The 12,327-nt window shown below is 40.4% G+C and overlaps 1 protein-coding gene across 5 annotated transcripts; it reads right to left on the bottom strand.

Moving 5' to 3' along the window:
- Positions 1-1,401: 1,401 nt before the first annotated feature.
- On the bottom strand, positions 1,402-7,989 carry TPRKB (TP53RK binding protein). 5 transcript variants are annotated; one of them, XM_059405831.1, is made up of 6 exons: positions 7,777-7,884; positions 7,181-7,214; positions 5,503-5,666; positions 3,933-4,055; positions 2,407-2,583; positions 1,402-1,532 (listed from the first exon to the last, which is right to left on the bottom strand). In XM_059405831.1, exons 3-6 carry the CDS (start codon positions 5,641-5,643, stop codon positions 1,446-1,448), a joined length of 528 nt encoding a protein of 175 aa, XP_059261814.1. In that variant the 5' UTR covers positions 5,644-5,666; positions 7,181-7,214; positions 7,777-7,884; the 3' UTR covers positions 1,402-1,445. The 5 variants fall into 5 exon arrangements, with proteins under 5 accessions (XP_059261814.1, XP_059261816.1, XP_059261813.1 ...); XM_059405833.1 differs by having other exon boundaries at positions 7,795-7,884; XM_059405830.1 differs by lacking the exon at positions 7,181-7,214 and having other exon boundaries at positions 7,795-7,989.
- Between the last annotated feature and the right edge of the window lie 4,338 nt (positions 7,990-12,327).

Below are 12,327 nucleotides of genomic sequence, written 5' to 3'. Positions count from 1 at the left end.
GCTCAGCAGGGAGCCTGCTTCCCTCTCTCTCTCTCTCTGCCTGCCTCTCCATCTACTTGTGATTTCTCTCTGTCAAATAAATAAATAAAATCTTTAAAAAAAAAAAAAAAATCATTCAGCGTGTGTGTGTGTGTGTGTATTGTACACACCTGAGCACAGGCAAGTAGGAGAGCAAGAGGCAAGAGCAAACAAATGTAGCGAAGTGTTAAGAACAAATAGTAAATTCACATGAAAGGTACATGGACTTTTCCTGTATAATTGTTAATTGTTCTTTAGGTTTGAAACTTTTTGAAATAGACTTCAGAGATTAGATCTGTTTCCTCCCTGGTAAAAATCTCTCCGGATTGTAGTAAGACTAAATGAGGTAGTACATATAAAATGCTAAGCACACTACAGACAAGAAATGTCAGTGATGTCCCTATGCTTTATTATTTATGACCATGATAGAAATCACTATTTCCACCTTCCTACTTTCCAGCATGTGGAAGGATCATACTTCTCTGTTCCTTATGTGGTTGGAAGGACCACATGACTGGCTTTGGACCATGAAATGTGAGATAAGCAGACCCAGTTTGAGTCACTGCCCCTTGTGTTTACTGCTTCACCCTGGCTATGCAGACTGAGGATGACACAGACTTTTGTCTGTTGTGTGAAGCCAGTGAGCTTTAGGGACTACAACTGAAGCCTAATCTAACCCAGAAGTCCACAGAATATGGCCACAGGTCAAATCCTGCCCACCATTTATTTTTGTCAATTGAATTTTGTTGAAACACAGCCATACTCATCACTTATGGCCTATGGATACCATGACAGCAAGAGTTAGTGGATGCAGCAGAGACCTTATGGTCTGCAAAGCTGAAAATACTTACTATCTGGCCCTTCACAGAAGTTTGCTGACCCTTAACCAACGCAGTCTTAACTGCTACAATCAAAATAGAAGACAAAGTGAAAAAAGAAAACCCAAACCATCTATAAAACATGACAATATTAGCTGTATGACCTTGAGCAAGTTACTTATTATTTGTATAATCTTTTAGTTGCCTTGTGTGTAAAATGGTGGTTATACTAGTATTTACCTATGATGAATGAATTCTTGTATGTAAAACCTTCGGAACCAGGACGCTTGGAAGGGAAATGCCAGAGGAGCCAGAAGTAAGGGCAGGAATATGAACTGATGAATATAAAATCACTAAGGCAAGAACCTAGTAAATGCCCAATTATTCCAATTACATAAAGATGAAATATATTTGAATAGAAACAGAAGACTAGAAGATAAGAACACATAATAGCAACAGTGGCTATCTTTTAAAATATTAAAAGAGAAGACGGCAGTGGCTTTTTTTTCTTTGTTGTAACATTCTGTGTTTTCTAGAATTGAACATATATAATAAGACAGAAAAATCCATTTTTTTAATAAATACTGAAAATTTTTAATATTTGTCACTTCACAAAACATCTTTTGTTGACATTCTACAAATGATACCATCCAATAATGTTCCAATACTTTCTTCTTGTGAAGACAGTTTATATATCTGTAAAGATAGAAGACAAATTATGGCATGCTAATATATTCATGCACTACTCATTTTCATCATACAAACATGTATAAGTGAAATTTTTATTCATCTACTGGGATAATGGCATGAAATCACAAATCACAAATGTAATTAAAATATGCAAAGTAGATGGCAATTCATCATTTAAGTCAAAAGTTCCCTTTAAATTGCAGTTATGGTGATTAACCCTATAAACACAGAAACCAAATTTGTACCAATTTTAAAAGTGTACATGTAGACATTAAAGATCAGGCTCACACAGGGCAGCCTGGGTAGCTCAGGTCATGATCCCAGGGTCCTGAAATCAACCCCTACATCTGCATCTGCATAGGACTTCCTGCTCAGCTGGGAGTCTGCTTCTCCTTCTGCCCCTCTCCCTTCCCCTGCTTGAGCTCCCTCTCTTGCTCTGTGCTCTCTCAAAATAAATAAAATATTAAAAAAAAAAGATCAAGCTTACACAGTGCATTTGAAATATAAAATATAGAATTTATTTATTCTTAGAGAATGCTTTTATCAACTAAATTTCTAACTATATTTTACATAAACCTGCACTTTCTAATTCTTAGCCTCTATAATTCAAGTAATTTTTAATTACATTAACCTTTAAAAAAAAAAAGCATTGGTGATCAATAAGCAAACAGCATTGGTTTTACTTTTCCTCTTTTTTTTTCTTAAAAGATTTTATTTATTTATTTGACAAAGATCACAATTAGGTAGAGAGCCCAATGCGGGGCTCAATCCCAGCACCCCGGATCATGACCTGAGCTGAAGGCAGAAGCTTTAACCCACTGAGCCACCCAGGCACCCCTCCCCTCTTCATCACTCTTTCTAAAAATACAGATTTACAAACCTTTTTGACTTCTGTAATATTTGTTATGTCGGGAAGGTTTTTCAGAGAAATCTGATGACCTTCAACCTGAGATATTAGGTCTTCTTGATTTATTTGTTTTTCTCCCTCTTCAATATAAACAATTAGAATTGAAGTGTCATTTGCTGAGATACCAAATTTTTTCAAAGCTTCTGAAATCTAAGGGGAAAAAAAGGTAAGATAATATACTAGTAGTTTCTGTGTCTGAAACATCTCCCCATCAGCCTCCTTCTCTGGCTGGGGGTTATTTTCATTTCCAAATGGTTCTCTCCACCTAGTGTTTCTCTTCAACAGCCCTTCCTAACACCCACCAGCTATGCCTCTAGCACACTCTCTGCTCACAGGTACACCTCCTTACTGCACAGGCAAGCCCATTCTTGGCATGGCACACAAACACCCCCTCCTTCTGATCCCCGATGAACCTCCAGCCACGCACGCCTACCTTCTAGCCAGCCTGGACGGTGCCGGTCCTATCATTTCACACTTTTCCTCCTTCTGTCTGGAGTGCCTCATCCTTCACCGTCCAGTGCACATGGCACTCCCCGCTGCAGCCCACTCCTTACAGGAGTTGCTTCCTTGTTGTTCCCATAGGTTTGACTTATTATTCCCAATATATCATTTGTCTTAGAGCAGCTGGATTTCTGTCATTTCCCTGCCTTCCTCAGGAGCATATTTCCTTCCCCTGCCCTGGAACTGTAGCCAAAAGAGGGACCAGCCCAACAGATGCTTACTGAATTGAATAGTTTCTCAAGTTATTTCAAATGATCTCAAAGAAATAATAATTATCTGGAAATGTTTTTCTCCAGGTACCAAGGAGTTAATTCTATTACCCTGCACTTTATAATTTTATAAAATTTCAAACATTATTTGAAATTATGCTGCAGCATTCCCAATTATCCTCTGGATGCTATTATTACCTGGTTGTGTTATTAACAGTAGTAGTAATACTCAAACTTCATCAGCAAAATTTTCAGGGTTTTTTTGTTATTTTTTTAATGTGCCACATATGGAATGTCTTTAGCTCAGTAACTTACCATCAGTACCTCAAACCACAAACTTCCTGTGCCCCGGAGGTGTGAGAGCACCCGTGTTAAGGGCTGTTAACCGGAGGACTTCTGGATATGGAAAAGACATGGATTCTATCCTCAAGTTTATAGGGAGAGTAGATGTGCGCGATAACACACAAATATCTATGCTTAATGTTTTACCATTTAAATGTATATATCATTTAGGGGGATCTTCCTGCTCCTTTTATCTGAGGACAGATAAAACTGTCCTCATTTCATGTAGCTTAACTTCTGTTTACTCATATCTGAAATGACTAAGCTTATTTGTCTAGTAAGAGGCAGTGCTAAACCTCAATTCTGTCCAGAACTCTTAACTATTATTTTGCTTTGTTACCAACAACAGGTGTACAGGAATTCAGCCTCCAACCCAACACTAGGGAACACATGGTATATCATGACAAGGTCAACAGAAATAAATTAAGTGAAATCCATATTAATTACATTGTTATTTGGGGAAAGGTTGAAAATAATTTCAGTTGGTAGAGTTCTTGTCTTCATTTTTCCCAGTTTGTAGAGATGAACTGCTTTGTTTGCTGCCACAAGTATCTGAAATGGATCGACAATCTACCAAAGAGGACAGAAAGAATTACACATGGAGCATCTGGAGCGCCCTGGAGATGCATGCCTTAGCTTTTGGTAACTTCGATGTCAGGCTATTTTACTTCATCACAATTTCTGTGGACTACATTTTCAAAATTGCTGGGTGTTCAGAAAATCATAGAATTTTAAAAGCCGCAAGAAACTTAAGTAGTGAAAAAATTTTAAATAACATTTGTTCAGAATATCATGGGAAAAGCCATATTCTAAACATTTTACGTGTGATATTTTAATCCTTAAAACTACCCTATGAAATCAGTATTATTATTCATGTGCAGTGGACAAGGAAACCAAAGCAAAGAGTGTCTGGGTTTGAATCCCAGCTCTGTCACTCAACCACTGAGGGGACCTGGGCAAATTCCTGTTTTATCTGTTAGATGCAGATAGTCATAGTATTTATTTCATAAGGTTGTTGTGAAGACTGAGCTGGTATATGGAAAGGAACAGAGTAAGCATACTCCAAAGGTTGGCCACCACCTGCTCAAAGTTGTAATGGCAGAGCTGGGATTAAATTCTGCTGCTGTGTTTCCACAGTGTGGCCTCTTAACCACTATACCTGCCTCCTGTGCAGAGATTTTTTTCCCCCCCCAAATAACAGCTTTTTAAAATTTTTATTTATTTTTTAAATTCTTTCTTTAAATTCAATTTAGTTTACATATAGTATTAGTTTCAGGGGTAGAATTCAGGGATTCATCACTTACATATAACACCCAGTGCTCATTACCTCAAATGCCCATCACCTAGTTACCCCATCCCTACACCCTCCTCCCCTCCAGCAACCCTGTTTGTTTTCTAGAGTTCAACATCTTATCGTTTGCCTCCCTCTCTATTTTCATCATTATTTTTCCTTCCCTTCCCCTATATTCATGTTTTCTTACATTCTCCAGGAGTGAAATCATATGGTATTCATCTTCCTCTGGCAATTCTTTCGCTTACCAGAATACCCTGTAGTTCCACCCATGTTGCTGCAAATGGCAAGAGTTCATTCTTTTTTTGATGGCTAAGTACTATTCCATTGTATATATATATACCACATCTTCTTTATCTGTCAATGGACATCTGGGCTCTTTTAATATTTCGGCTATTGTGGACACTGCTGCTATAAACATTTGGGTGCATGTGCCCTTCAAATCCTGTGCAGAGATTTTTTTCTAGTTCAGACGAGAAGATGAAGATCCAGGAATTTGCCATTAGATCAGAGCCTGACCACAACCTTTCTTTATCTCCTGGGGAAGTTCCCAGCACTTAGGCTTCTATTCACTGTTAAATTCAAGGCTGGCCCAGTCTGACTCCAAAGCCTGGACGAGAACTCTTTACCCAAAGGTGACAGTTTTAGGCTAACCCGTAACATCATGAAAAATTAACATACTCTTCAATGCCCTGTTAAAACTCAGCTAGTCTCACTTATACTCACCACCTTAGGGTTTATTAGTGAACCATCAATAGCACCGTCCATGGCCTTTTTTCTCAAGTCTCCAGCATTTTTTACATCTTTAAATAACAGAAGGGTCACCCTGCATTCGGGAAATAGGTCCAGCTGATGTGTTAACTGCATTTCATAGACAAGCAGGAGTCTATCTGCATAAAACCAAAAAGACCAAAAGACTTTGTTTAAAAGTTAATGTTATAATTCACTAAAAAATAGCCTTGCTAACAAATAAAATAACTTTAATAAGATGGCAGAACTGTTAAACTAGAAGAATCCATCCCAAAAGCACATTTGCATCCTCATGAGATGTCTTCCCACCCACGCTGACGTGTTTCTAGCTTCCTTTACCATTCTTCAGAAAGGATCAAGGTTACTGCCTGGTTCCCTTGTTGTACAGACAGGATCTGATGCATGGCTGAGGGGAAGCTTCTCTAATAGCCAAGTAGGAGCAGAATGTCAGGAATTTGTTAGACAAGAGGTTGCTGATGCTATTAGTAAAACCTCATGCCAACTTAGCCTTTTTAGCTTCCTGGGCTTACCATTATATGTAATTTTAGCAGAACCTAGACACAAATATTAAGAAAATTTTATTGAAGAAAGTATGACACCTGACTCAAAGATACTCATTTCATAATGACATCTGAGCAGAGAGGGTACAATCACTAAACAAAGAAAAAGAAAAAAGATCAATTACTGGCCCTTTCTTACACATAAGTTTAATAAGGAAAGGACAAAGACATAAAAGAAACATAAAAGACAAGAACTTGACTAACCAGAAAGACAACCATATCTTTGAATTGATAAAGTATTGCAAAAATATGACGTTTAAAACAATGTCAATCAGGGCGCCTAGGTGGCTCAGTGGGTTAAAGCCTCTTCCTTCAGCTCAGGTCATGATCCCAGGGTCCTGGGATCGAGCTCTGCATCAGGCTCTCTGCTCAGCAGGGAGCCTGCTTCCTCCTCTCTCTCTGTCTGCCTCTCTGCCTACTTGTGATCTCTGTCTGTCAAATAAATAAATAAAATCTTAAAAAAAAAAAAAAACAATGTCAATCAAAGTCTTAGTGAGATATTTGGATGAGGCAATTTGATAGATTCATTTTATCCTTTTACTTGGTTCCATTTCTACGACTCTTTTCAAAGAATAAACCAAAAACCTGAAAATTTATGTAAACTAGATGTCCCTCTCATCATCCTAATAGCAAAAAGTTGAAAAATTATCTAACTAATAACAGAATTTGTTGCAACTAAACAACCATATTAAAAACTATAGTCCCGAAAAGCAGTTAAGGATGTGTGAAAACAGCAATAAATAACATTGATTTAAAACATGTGCTTGAAAAACAAAACCTAAAATGTAGCATAAATAGTGGACTTCTCAAAAAAGTGCATAAAAATACTGAAAGGAAAATAAACCGAAAAGTTCTGACTTGGTGGAATGACATCTGAGTTTTTATTAGGAAAAAGCAGTATGTGTGGATCATATCTTGGCACACCGCGGTTCAATCTTTATAGTCATGGGAATGTCCAATGGGAGGAAAAAGATACAGAAAAAAAATAACGAATATATTCCCAATTTCCCAAAAAAGATGCACACAGAAGACAAAAACATGAAACACGCCAAAATATGGCCATCTCGGGTGGTAGGAATATTGGTCATTTTTACCTTCTATTTAAAAAAGATGTCCGTTCTGAATTTTCTACAGGGAGCACACAAAATAGGAATACATATAATCAGCAGGGAAAAAACCTCTTCGCTGTTTATGTTTTAACACTAGGGAAAAAAGGATCCCTGGCAAAGGTCAAAATAAATTTCCTCACTTAGGCCAGAAACTTGGAATCATCCCCGAACACCTACCCCATAGTTAATCCACAGTCCAGACGATTCTACCTCTTAGGTATCCCTCTGACCCGCCCACTTCTCGTCTACACCCACTGCCCCCAGCAACACCGCCCCTTCTTCTATGGCTGTGGCCTTCCCGGGGCTGTCGCCTCGCAGTTCCCGCCCTCCGACCAGCCAACCTCCGGCGGGCAGAAAGAGCGATCCCCTCAAAAAGTAAGCCACAGCGGGTCCTTCCGCTGCTCGTGCGATAAAGCCTCCAGCCCCGCCACTCCGAGCCGTCACTCCCTCTGCTCGCAGGCGCGCGGGGCCCACACTCTCTCGGCCGCCGCCGCCGCCGCGGCCTCCCCGGCTTCCGGTGCCCGGGCTCCCCGCTCTGCGCCCCCGACCGGCAGAGCCCTGACTCCTACTCTCCCACTTGCCGTTAAGAGTCCATTTACCAGGGCGCCCAAAGCCCCGGGTCTGGTCCCTCTTAGACGCGCTTCTCCGCCCTTTCAGGACGTCAATGAGCAGGCGCCTGTCCCCGCCGGGCTGCGTTCCCGGGGCTGGGCTTCCAACCCCGAGAGGACCCACACGCCCGCGCTTCCGGTCCTCCTGGAAAACCTTCCCCTTGGAAACAAAGCCCTCACATTCCGGAAGCCGGGCCGAGGCGGCGTCCGCCCCTCCCGACACGCTTCTTCCCCAGCCTGAGCTGTCAGCGGACGCGGAGTGACGGGAGGCCCTGTCCGTCACTTCCGGCGACGGGGACGCTAAGGACCCAGGGACTGGACGCTGAGGTTTCAGTGCCGAGTCTCGGCCTTCTCTCCGACGTGTTGGGCAAGACGTAGGTTTCTTCCAGTGCAAAGCACAGTGTTGGCCAGGATGAGCTCCTTCGTCTCCGCTACAGTTCTCTGCGGGGTAGGCGGGACTCATTCCCTTCTTGCTGTCGGTGCGGTCGGTCATCTAGGGAGGGTCTCCTAGGGAGAGGGAATGGACAGATTGCCTCCGGTACTTAAAAGATAGGTGGCAGGACACTGATGAAATGAACCTCTTCTTGCATCTAGCAGGCTCTGAAATTTCTCATCCGTAAGAGTGTATCAGCCTCCAAGAGAGGAAGTAATCCTCTAAACAGGTTGCAGAGCATTATTTTCCATGTTTATAGTTGGAGCTCTTCTTGGACAGCACTTTTCTTTAAACAGGTACATTTACACAGGTAAATAATAAATATAGCTGTCGGGTAGGTGTGTGCTATGGAGAAAAAAAGATAGGAAAAGGGAGGAATGCCTGGCCGTGGGTATTACTATTTCAAATAGGATGGTTAAGATCTCACCAGAAAGTGACTGGAGGAGGTCTGGAAGCAACCTCTATGATATGGGAGAACAGCATTCCAGCCAACACAGAGTTCAAAGGCTCTGAAACACAAAGGCCTTCCCCTATTTAAGGGGTAGCAAAGAGTAGCCTTTGGCTTGAATACGTGGGAATGTGTATGTGAAAAAGATATTCTGACCAAAGATTGGTATTCAGACTATATAAAGAACGCCCATAACTCAGTAAGAGAAAACAACCTAATTATGAATGGGTGACATATTTGAACACTTTATAAAAGATACATGAATCAGCCCAATAAACACATAAGATGCTCAACATCATAGCAGAGTAATGCAAATTTAAAACACAAGGAGCTGCCACACATTCACATAACTAAAATTTTAAAAACTGTTAATGTAAGTGTTGTCAGACACAATCGGTATTGCTGGTTTGACTTTTATAAAATAGTACAACCACTTTAGAAAAGAGTGGCCATTTCTTAATAAACCAAACGTGTATTTACTGTACTCAGCAGTTTCATTCCTTGGCATTTACCAGGAAAAATGAAAACGTGTACATACAAAGGCCTGTACATGAATGTTCACGGCAGCTTTAACAGCAAAAGACTGGAAACAACCCAATGCCCAACAACATGTCAGTGGATAAGCAAATTGTGGTAAATTCATACAATGGGATACAGCATTATTTTTATCATTAACAAAAAGGAATGAATTACTGATACTTGACAATACTTACAACATGGATGACTCACAAAACATACTCAGAAAAAAAAACACTAGAATTTATTACCATATGATCCCTTTTCTATAAAACTCTAGGAATTAAAAATTTTTTTTAGAGTGACTAGAAAGCAAAAGATTGCTAGGAATGGAGGAGTGAGAGGGGAGCCTGGAAGAAACCCCAAGGGAATCTTTGCCATGAAGCCAATGTTCTAGATCTTGATGTGGTGTTAGTTACATAGCGAGTAGGAATTTGTAAAAATTCATCATACTATGCACTTTAAAAATATATTTTATAGACAATAAATTATACCTCAATAAAGCTGATTAAAAAGACATTAAAAAAAAAGCAGCTCAGTTTTCAGCAGCATATTTGTAACCATCCACAGCTGGAAACCACCATAATGTTCATCAACTGAATGGATAAGCAAATCATATATCCATACAATGGACTACAACTTGACAATAAAAAGGAACCAACTGTTGTCACATAGAATAACATGGATGAATCTCAAAATAATCACGCTCAATAAAAAAGGCCAGACATTAAAATAGTACATTTTGTATGATTCCACTTACATAAGACTACAGTGATACAAAGCAGATCAGCGGTTGCTTAGGTGGGGGCCTTGGGTGGAAAAAGGGAATTACAAAATAGCACAAGGAAACTTTGGGGGTAACAGGTATGTTCTGTCTTAATTGTGGCAATGGTTTCATGGTTGTATACATGCCAAAAGTATCAAATTGTACATTTAAAAACATACAATATATCATATCAATTATGTCTCAAACTTTTATCTAGTTTTTGGGAGGGAGGTGGGGAGGGGCAGAAGGAAAGGGAGAGAGGATGTTAAGCAGTCTGCGTGCGCAGCATGGAGCCTGACTCGGGGTTTGATCTCATGACCCTGAGACCATGATCTGAGCCAAAATCAAGAGTCACATGCTTAACTGACTGAGCCATGAGGGTGCCCCCTCAAATGTTAAAAATCACGATGAGACAAAAATTCACCAGTATTAGAATAGGTACAATTAAATTGAGGGTACTAAGTGCTAGTAAGGATGTGAGCAACTGGAACTCCTATACCCTGTTGATGGGGATGTAAAATAGTTCAGCCATTTGGGAGACATTTGGCAGTTTCTTATAAAATTACGTAACAGTTACCTCATAGCAGCAGTCTCACTCCAAGGGAAATAAACACCTATGTTCACAGAAAAACCTGTATACAAATGATTGTAACAACTTTGTTTAAAAGTCAAAAACTGGAAGTGTCACCTGGAAGATGGATAAACAAACGGTGATATATCCATACAACAGAATGCTAACTCAGCAACAAAAAGGGAATCGAATGTTGATCCCCTTCGGTGACATAGATGGATCTCAAAAGCATTATGCGAAATAAAAGAAATCACACCCATAAGGCTATATACTATGTGATTAAATTCATGACATTCTGAAAAAGGCAAGAATACAGACCAAAGGGACACCTGGGTGGCTCAGTTGGTAAAGCAGCTGCCTTCAGCTCAGGTCATGATCCCAGTGTCCTGGGATCGAGTCCCATATCGGGCTCTGCTCAGCAGGGAGCCTGCTTCTCCCTCTGCCTCTGCCTGCCATTCTGTCTGCCTGTGCTCTCTCTCTTCCCCTCTCTCTCTCTGATAAATAAATAAAATTTAAAAAAAAAAAAAAGACAAAGGATATTATTTATAAAAAAAAAAAAAAAAAAAGAATACAGACCAAAAACCGATCAGTGATTGCCAGGGTATGGGGTTGGTGGGAACAGTTACTTACAAAATAACACGAGGAAAGTTTTGGGGGTGATGGCAAGGTTCTCAGTTGTGCTAGTCATTATAAAACAGTGCATTTGTTAAAACTCACTGAACTGCACACTAAAAATGGATGAATTTTACTGTTCCTAAAGTCATCTTGGTTGGGGTACCTGGATGGCTCAGTGGGTTAAAGTGTCTGCCTTTGGCTCAGGTCGTGATCCCAGGGTCCTGGGATGGAGCCCCGCATCGGGCTTTCTGCTTAGCAGGAAGCCTGCTTCCTCCTCTCTCTGCCTGCCTCTCTGCCTACTTGTGATCTCTGTCAAATAAATAAATAAATAAAATCTTCTAAAAAAAAAAAAGTCATCTCGGGCACCTGGGTGGCTCATTTTGGTTAAGTGTCTACCTTCAGCTCGGGTCATGATCTCAGGGTCCTGGGATCAAGCCCCTTGTTGGGCTCCCTGCTCAGCAGGGAACCTTCTTCTTCCTTTCCTTCTGCCAGCTCATGTGCACACATTCTTTATGTCAAATAAATAAAATCTTTAAAAAAATAAAAAAAAAGTCATCCCAGAGGCAAAGATAATCCCTTTACTAGAGTTGCAGAGGAAGAGGTCACTATGCATCATAAAATGAGTTCAAAAGATCTGATTTGGAAGAGTGTTAAATGAGAACTATCACAAGAACATCAGCCTTGTTCTCTACAATATATAAACCTGCATAAACATGCATAACTGTTACCATCTGCTAAAGTGAGTCTAACCTTGGAAGTGTTATCTGAACAAATGGGTCAAAGAAGACACCGAGACTCCAAAAACTATTCCCAAGTCATGTGAAAATAACCCTGAGAATAAATGCCTACCCAAAAGTACAGCCTATACTTCTTGGTAAATTGTTACTTTGAATATATTACATTTCTGTATTCCTAAAGGTATAAACATTTGTAGGATCTCCATATCAGATCAGGAAGAGCTCTGGTATTTCCCACTTTCGTATACATGGTTAAACAATTAAAAACCTATGATTGGGACGTCTGGGTGGCTCAGTTGGTTAAGTGGCTGCCTTCGGCTCAGGTCATAATCCCAGCATCCTGTGATTGAGCCCCACCTCAGGCTCCTTGCTCGGCGGGGAGCCTGCTTCTCCCTCTGCCTCTGCCTGTGCTCACTCTCTGACAAATAAATAAATAAA

This window comes from Mustela nigripes, chromosome 7 (genome assembly GCF_022355385.1).
Source record: "Mustela nigripes isolate SB6536 chromosome 7, MUSNIG.SB6536, whole genome shotgun sequence".
Lineage (NCBI taxonomy): Eukaryota > Metazoa > Chordata > Mammalia > Carnivora > Mustelidae > Mustela > Mustela nigripes.
The sequence above is the reverse complement of the archived record's forward strand: the minus strand, read 5'-3'. Positions and strand labels throughout refer to the sequence as shown.